This window comes from Chelmon rostratus, chromosome 16 (assembly GCF_017976325.1).
Source record: "Chelmon rostratus isolate fCheRos1 chromosome 16, fCheRos1.pri, whole genome shotgun sequence".
NCBI classification, from domain to species: Eukaryota; Metazoa; Chordata; class Actinopteri; order Chaetodontiformes; family Chaetodontidae; genus Chelmon; species Chelmon rostratus.
In genome coordinates this window covers 1,816,418-1,825,336 of record NC_055673.1, presented here as the reverse complement: position 1 = coordinate 1,825,336, position 8,919 = coordinate 1,816,418, and the positions used below count along the sequence as shown (strand labels likewise).

Below are 8,919 nucleotides of genomic sequence, written 5' to 3'. Positions count from 1 at the left end.
AAGTCTGAGGAAGGCTCACTGAACACATGTAGCAGCAGTTTTTCATGCGTCCTGAAATGTGTTTTTTCACATATAAATATAATATCTGAATCTATTTGCACAGTTGTTTTATAAAGGGGGTGTAGACTCTTATTCCTAATAGAGTCTGTAAGTTAAAAACATCCCATGCTGTCAGTCCATACAGCGCTGACAGACCTGTTTACTTCTAAACAATCCACGTTGAAGCTCAACCTCCTGAAAGGGTTAAAATGTGCGTGGATGTGTGGATGTGACAGGCGAAGACAGACCAAACGTACAGAGACCAGAGGTGGTCTTACCCTGGTTTGGGTGAGGGGTGAAGGGGTGTCAGTGAAGCTGGCTGTTAGCTTACCCTGAATGAGAGAAGACCAGAGCAGCAGTGAATGGTGTTGTTACGCTGTTATGATGTTTTTTCATTTGATGTCAACTCAGCAGAAAAACTGTCTCGTTAAAGAGACACCGACAAGGTCTCAGTTTGCTGCAGTTCTGCAGTCCTGCAAGTCATTTATCAATGAGGCTTGTAGGCAACTAAAAAACTGGGCTAAGCTTAGAGAAAGGCCGTCACTGTGGTTTAAGAGGACATAAACCCAGGCCTGCTGTGACAGATACACCACACTGTAGACATCACTTCCTGTCTATCCTAACTATTTTCCACACTCTAAGACTGATTGCCACCACTACAACTTTATTTTCACAAAGCTAAACGATGACAACACTGAAAAAACTGCAGCTCCAAATAAAAGACTTGGTTTCGTTCATGTCCATAATATTAATCAAAGCTCCCCTCTTAAGTCATTTTTTTTTTTTTTTTATTGTTTTCTCTGCTGGATAAAAACTGTCTGAACTTCCTCGTAGAGATGGATTTATGGCTCTTTGAGGGGAGCCGGATCTTGGTGAGCCGTTCCTTTTAAAGAGCCGTTCAAAAAACTGGCTCATTTGGCTCATTTTTATATTGATTAAATTTTAAGAAGGCAGTCTGGCCTCATCCTGGACATAACCACTGGGAGGAATGAATTTAGATATCCCACCAACATGAGTTTAAATTATTCTGAAATATTGATTATAACCTTATTTGACATGTGTGGATTAGATTTTAAAGTCTGATCTGGTTTAATTGTAAATATTCCACAGGGTGGCGCCACATCACTCTGCTTTGACAGTGCTTTGCTTTTTTTTTAGTTACTGGCGCACTCTCATGAAGGCAGCGTGCACAAGGTGGCGTGATGCTATTTGCATATCTAATAAGCAGCGCGCAGCTGGGCAGCGCTCACAGAAAAAACAGGAAAAAAAAAAAAAAGAACGGTTCCCAGCTGCGACTCGGTTCCCATCGTTCATGTTAACGAGCCGTCCAAAAGAACCAGTTCGTTTGTGATCGTCACAACACTACTTCCTCGACCTCTTCATGGATTCACCGAAGGCTTATGGAAATTGGTGTCTCATGTGACAGTAACAGAAATATCAGATCTTTTTCAACGAAAACAAAAAGCAACTGTTTTGATCTTATCTAAGCATTTGAAGCGAGCCACACAGCGTGCTGTTGAGACAAGCTCTGCTCTGAGGCTGCATTTTCACAGAAGGGGTTTTGAATGGGGGTTTTCTACTTCTGCAACAGGACCCAGAAGTTCTGGTTTTGACTCTCTATATGGACATCCCACTTACTCCCGGTAATCTACACGTTAAGTTAAGTCAGACAACTGATGCTAATGTTGCCATGCAACTACATGAAAAAAGTGTCAATGCACATCTGAGGTTTGACATCAAATGACTGAACATGTCTTTACGGTAAAGTCTTGACTACTTCTTATAAGTATTTAATATATCAAGAAAGTTGACAAATGAGTGCACAAATATAGCACTGACACAAAACACAACAGCAGAATGGACATTTTGAACATCGAGACTCGCTGAAAACAAACAACAACATGTTACGTCAATTGTAAATCACAAGCTTACAGTTTTCAAGAGCGCCACAGCAGCTGAGCTCTTGAAACGAACATGGAGGAAGCATTTAGTGGGTGAGCAGACGTTTGCAGTCAGACTGAAGACAAGTGACAATTAGTTAACAAATGATGTTTTGTTTGAAGTAAAAATGTAAAATGTGTGCGTGAACAGTTTAACATGTCAATGGTGCAGAGCAGCTTTCTTTAAAGGGCTTCACAACATTGACAGGAATGTTGCAGCATTGTACAGTAGTCAGTAAAGTTTCTCTACTGTCACAATGGCTTGTACCTGTACTGATGACAAGCTTGTGCAGTCTGGACAGAAGGCCAGGACCCTTTCCAAGCAAAGTCACGGTGTACTCGGTCTGAGGAGGCAGATCCTCAAACTGGAAGGAGCGAGCTGGAGCAGGAAGAACTTTTTTGAAGGTACTGTCACTTCCTGTCACCAGTTTGGCTGCTGTACTGCTTTGGATCCTTGAAACCCCCGTGGAGATACTTTCAGGTACTCTATTTTCATCTTCACTGCTTCCCTTTTCTGGTTCTGTTTCTTTGGTTGGATGAAGATTTGCTTCCTCTGCTTTGTTGTGACCCTGTTTCTCAGAGTCTTCTTGATCTTCTGCATGGTCCTTCTTACTTTGCTCCTGCTTTGGCCTCCCATCTTTCCCAACTTGTTTTCTTGTCACAACAAAGTTTCTGTACTTCCCTTCTGGTGAGTCCCATGTGAGTGTGAACCCGTCTGAGGTCCGGTTTGTCACTCCCACATAGTCCAGAGGTTCTCTTGTGACTTCAGGAGAAGAAAAGTCCGAACCTGTCAGACGTTTGGAATCATCGCTTCTTGTCTGTTCAGTTTTACTGTCTAACAACCTTTTTGTGGTATTATTTGTTTTTGTATCCACTCTCCTTTGGGTCCCGCTGATGTAGTGTCTCATCTGGTCACTTCTTGTTGGTGGTTGTCTCTTTGGAAGTGTGACTGGTCTCGGGGCACCATGTCTTGAATTGGAAGTTTGTTTTATAGTTGGTCTATCTTGAGTATTTTTGGCAGCATGGACGTTCTCTGTATGAATGTCAGAGTCAGAGTTGAATTCTGGGGTTCTTGTGTCTTCTTCCCCAGATTTGGCAGTTTGGACTGGAGCATTGGCCATCTCTTCTAATTCCTTAGTCTGTGGTCTGATGGTAGTGTCGTGAGCATCTGTCTGGGCACGTGGAATTACCTCTGTGTGAACAGTGTCTTGTTCTCCTGACTGTCTAATTTGGACTCCTTGGGTAGGCATGAGGGCATTCTGCTCCCCTGCTTGGTTATCTGGGATTTCAGAAGCACTAACCTTTTCTAACTGGTTAGTTTGACTTCCAACAATAATGCCACTGCCTCCATTCAGCTTTCTGGTTGGAAAAGGCTTGCGCACGGGACCTCTATATGGATGTTGGGGCGGTCTCAGGTTTGTACGGGTTTTGTTTGGTAAACGTCCACCATACAGCTGTGGCCGACGGAAGTAACCAACTTTGGCGGATGGCTGATGGGAGGAATTCACTCCACTTCCTCTGAGGGTCTGACTGAACTCGGTGGACATGCTTGTCCCGACTCCGTCTTCATTCTCCTCTCCTATTGGCCCTGTACCTTTAGCTGGATAGGATTCTTTGGAAACAGGAGATGAAGTGGCTAACAATTCAGTGGAAGAAAGCTGCTCTTTCCTTGTTTCTGATGCAGGACTTAAAGGCTGAGAGGGGGGAGGCAGCAGCCTCAAATTTGGACGAATTCGGTTCTTAAGAGGTCCAGAATTTGGAAGTGGGCCATGCAGGTATCCTCTCTTTAGAGGAAGACGACGAACTGGGATTCGTCCTCTTTCCGTTGGCATCTTTTTCTCATTATGTTCAACTTCAGAAGATGCAGGTGTAGTTGCCCCATCTTTGAATCCACTTGTATCCCTCACTGGTATATTTACCTCAACTGAGGATGATTCCTCTGAAGCAGATGAAGATGGTGAAGACAGTAACTCACTTGTAGATGTATTCCTGCTCTCTGTCTCTTTTCCAGGGATGAGGTTCAAATGAGGAGGGGAACGATGAGGAGCTCTCAAATGTAGACGAGTTTTGTTCTGAAATGATCCAAAGTTCGGTCGTGGGCGTCGTACAAATCCAGATTTTGCAGGTGTACGGCGGAAAAAAGGTACGGCAGCTTTTCCTGAGGGCGGTAGTTTTCTGTCTTCAGATGATGCAACGTCAGTCGTACCTTTGCTGCTTTCATCTGGTTCATTGCTTTCAACTGAGCCTGATTCAGAGCTGGAAAGGGATGATGATGGAGACGATGGAGGTGATGATGGTGATGATGAAGGTGATGGTAATGACGAGGGTGATGATGAAGCTAAATATATTAGTGATGATGATGGTGCTGCTGTTAATGAAGATGAAACTAATGAAGCTGATGAGGATGAAGATGATGATGCTGCAGCTGATGATTGCGAATGTGATGATGATGGTGATGAATGTGATGATGACGAATGTGATGATGATTGTGAGGTCGATGAGGATGATGACGAAGGCGGCAAAGACGACAGTGGCTTCAGTCCACTTAAAATCTGCATCCTCACTCTATCTGAATCAACAGAGAGGTCTGATGGTTCGGACAGGTGAACAGAAAAGGTGGTGATGTTCAAATTGTCAAAAGTGTCCGTCAGGAGTTTGTGTAAAGGATCTGGTGAATAGTCTAGGTCTGTCTCTGCAGGTGAGGGTTTGAAATCTGAACCTTGACGTGAGCCTGGTGTCTTTCCTACCAGCCCCGCTCCATCGCCTCTACACCCACTGCCTCTGTCCTTTTGGGGTAATCTGATGTGTGTCACTTTAACTTTGTTCATACATTTCTTCTCTTGACTTTGAACAGTCCCGGTTGGCTCTGGAGACACTGGAGCCGTGTCGTTTCCATGGCCTGCCATGCCAACATCTGGTAGCTCTTTGGAGCCCACAGCAATAATTTCCTCCTCTGAGCCACTTTGTCTGTTTGTATCCAAATCAGTCCCCGGCATTACAAGTGGATTTTTGGCATCCCTTCCCTCATTACCTGATGCCTCTGTAGTTGGGTCTCTCATGGTCAAAGCCACTGTCCTGTCTCCGATGGTGGGGACACCTGGTTTAAGTTTTTTGGGTACTACTGGTACCTTCTTCTTCTTCTTCTCCCCAACTGGTGGCTTTTTCAAAGGGCCCGGGCCAAACTTTCTTGCTCCGGGCACAACTCTGCTTGTGTTAAAACGGAAAAGGCCTGTGACATTTGGCTTCCTTGTCAATGTGGGCCTTTCAGCGAGTTTGGGTTTGGTGCCATCTTTTGCCGTATTCCTGTTAACCAGAGGTTTAGTTCTTGCAATCACGGAGGCTGTGGAATCTTTGTTAGGTCCATCCATACCCCCGACTTTCACGGCGTCAGCCTCGCTCCCATCTTTCCGCTCATGTTGGTCAAAGACTCGCACCCCAGGCGATGGGTCAAAGTCTTGGTCTCTGTTGCCAACGTCTTGTCCAGGTGCTAATGTGACCTGCATGGTCAAAGCTGCAGTGGTAACCATTGGTAATGTGTTTCCTAAAGATGTGAAGGGAGTGAGCATTTGGATTCAAGGTTAAGACCATCACATGTTGCTGCTGTTCATAATCCAGAAGAGATCGTGTCTAATAAAGGAAGAAAAGCAGTTTTAATATTCATTATGATACTTTCCAGGAAACCTAATTCACAGTAGTTTGTCAGTTATTATGTAAGTGCAAACAAAAAAACTTAAGGCAGCAGCATCCATGTGAAACCTGCAAGGAGAAAATTGAAATATAATTAATGTTGAGCTTGGACAGATGAATTTATCATGCGCGGTCACTGTTGAGAGGGAAATATCACGAATGAGTAGCAGTTTAGGAATATTCTCTTGTCTGTGCTCCTGGAGGGTTCAGGCTGCATCTCGCTTCATTAACTTTTACAGTAACTTTTCTTCACACTGTGATGCATTTATATGATTCACTTGCTTTCACTTAGCTGGACCAAGTCTGTTCTCACCTGAAAAGCATTTGACTTGCTCACACTCACCACGAGGAAGGCTGAAGCATCCATGGATGCAGGTTGTGCTGCAGACTAACTCTCTGCTGCTTCGTCAGGTGTATGTCCCTATCATCTATTTTTCACGCTATCTGTCTCTCCTCCATTTCTACGTCTTTGTCCTATTTCTAACTTTTGCCTTATTGATCCATCAATTTCCAAGTTTGTTGAGTTTTAACATGACGACAGACAAGATGAAGGGTGAGGAAAATCGTCTTTAAACCTTTTTCTAAGACTAAATAATCTTAAGAAGGCATTTCCACCAAGTTTAAACTGATGGAATGAGACATTATTATAGATTTCCTATCTTTCTTCTTACTGTGTGCGTCAATCCGTCTCTCACAGCCTTCTGATACTCCAACCCTGCCTGGCAGATTCTTTAAAAACACCTCACAAATATATAGTTTCCTCTTGAGGTTCAGTAATGTCCAAAAACAGCCGCTCACTGTAGTTTTTATCAAACAAACAGGAGGAGGTAGTGTATTTATTTGGGACTATTTTCAGCGGCGGGTGAATCCACATTTGGTGCTGTAGTGAGTGTTTGTGGCAGCAGGACGGAGTGTGTGGGACTGAGTCAAAATAAACTATAATGTGTGTGTTCATGATCATGAAGGAACAGGTCTCTGCTGCTCATAGATGTGATTTTAATAGTTTTTGGACAACGATGGAGCGCTGCGGCTCAGAGGAAGCAGGTCTATCATGCTGTGATTCTACACAACATTATATTAATATTATCAGACTCAGCTCTTGAATGGCTGTGCTTTAACCAAAGTTGACATTTTAGAGGTCCATGTTTACCAGACAGTTGTGACCTTATTTTAATTTGTTTTTTTTATATTTATTCAAATTCATTTACTTACATTTTGCAGCAAAACCAAAACTAGCAGAAATATCACACTGTGGATTCTACTTTGTTTTCTATCGTCCTTCTGTCAGTAAATATTCCAAACTATCCCATCAAATCTCATCAGAAATTACAGGTTTGACTCGAATATAAAACAACATTTTACTTTTGAAAAAGTGGGGGTTGTATTATATTTGAGGAGTAAACATTTACACATTCACAGCATTACTAGCCAACATGACTGAACTTAATTCAGTGACTGTAACTATGTTACTGTGCAGTCCTCTCTTGGTTGTACTTATTCATCTAATTAAGGTATCTGTTGTTCATCTCCTTTCTTTATTTGTGAATCTAGTCACCTTCGATGGATCCATGTGATAAATAACTCTATTTATTTTATGTTGCTTCTGTTTTGCGTACAGACCTTATAGAGACTTTTCCAAACTTCTTGTCTTAAAAAAGGAGCTCATCTTACAGTCAGTGTTAAAATGCGTCTTTGGTGCTACTCACCTGGAGTAACCTGGGTGGTCGCGGGTTCGCTCCGACTCGAGCCCTTCTCCGCCACGAGTATGATGTCATACAAACGCCCCGCCTCCAGCTGCTGGATGTGGGCGGAGTTTTGGCCAACGGGCACGGTCATTTCTTGACTCCTGCCCGGTGTGTCGCTGGGTGTGATGGTCAAACGGTACCTGTCAATCTCCCCCTGCGACTGCTCCCATTGGACCACGGCGGACGTGGAGGTCGTCTTGACGACTTGGAGGTTGGTGGGACCAGACATGACTGAAGAAGAAGAGGACACCTGTTCTAGCTGATGACATGTAGCTGTGGGAGTCATTGTGTACACTCACACCTTTTTCAGCGTTAAATTTACCTCGGCTCAGCACATTTCCTCCTCTTTACTTTCCTAAACTCACAGTTCCACTCGCCGCCGAGCAGCTGCCACAGATTACATCTTTCACAGGAAGGGCAGCGAGGGGGAAATGTTTAAAGTCCCTCTGCCAGTTTGGCCATTTGAGCTGCTCACGTCGGCCAATATGTTGGTCAGAAGCTCCGTTTTCTAACTGCTGCAGCTGAAACTGCACTTTTATGGGCAGTTTTTCACATGTAAGCACTACTGTCAACTGCAATATATTTGATTTCAGTATCTGCCACATCTGATGAATGTGGCTTCTTCAATGCAGATATCAATAGCGATGTTTCTTGTGTCGAGGCTGCAGCACATATGTTGTCTTGCTTATCAATATCCATCATTTAGATTATATTATGTTTTCAGGAAATGTAGAAGAGCATCTGGAACACTGGTGGACACTACGAGGCCTGAATCTGTAAATTACACCAACAACACAGCTTCCACACTGTTTTCTTCTCTCAACTGTTCAAGAAGAGAACAGCGAGTCGGACATGTCTGTTGTATTCAGTAAAGGACAAATAAACATGGAGAGCTCACGGGTCATGAATTCAGCAGAGCTCTCGGCTCCCCTCCGGCCGCCGGTCTCGCCGCTGATGCTGACGGTGTACTCCTGACCGGCCGCCAGACCCGTCTGGGTGAAGGTGGTCAGGCTGCCCTCCACCTGAACCGTTATCTGCTGGTCGCTCTCCTTCTGTTGGCCACACAAAGAACACAAGTGAGGGGGGAGAAGGTGAAACAGGGTTCTCAGAATCAGGTGCTTCTCGGCTCGAGGACAGCAAACTTCGAGGAGTTCACCTGAACGCGGCGCAGAGCGACAGCTTTAATCCACGGTTTGTGAATCTGTGCAGCCTTTAGACCACTTGACCAGTTTCCCACACTTTTCTATACATACACAAGATATTCACAAGCCACAGGCAGAGATGAGGTGATTCAATGCTGCTTGGTGAGTAAAATTCAATGGAAATGTCTCTAATTTGGCCTCAGAAGTCTGAAGGACACAGTGAAGACATTTGGTTCTTTGACCAAAGACCAAAAAATCAAGTGTTTTGTCTTCAAATGTTTTTAAACTGCTATACAAACATTTGTTTAATACCTTGATGATTTCTTTATTTCTCTTGTGCACTGAAGGATTTGGGTACTTTCCTGA

At 43.9% G+C, this 8,919-nt stretch overlaps 1 protein-coding gene across 1 annotated transcript in view; it reads right to left on the bottom strand.

Annotated features, from left to right (window-relative positions):
- Positions 1 to 8,919, bottom strand: part of LOC121619983 (tenascin) — a 41,638-nt gene that overhangs the window by 7,859 nt on the left and 24,860 nt on the right. Inside the window, exons 8-11 of the mRNA XM_041955919.1 lie at positions 8,310 to 8,463; positions 7,373 to 7,642; positions 4,810 to 5,520; positions 2,248 to 4,224 (exon numbers count right to left, since the gene is read on the bottom strand). Coding sequence (XP_041811853.1) covers positions 2,248 to 4,224; positions 4,810 to 5,520; positions 7,373 to 7,642; positions 8,310 to 8,463 — 3,112 coding nt within the window. The remainder of the gene's footprint in view (positions 1 to 2,247; positions 4,225 to 4,809; positions 5,521 to 7,372; positions 7,643 to 8,309; positions 8,464 to 8,919) is intronic.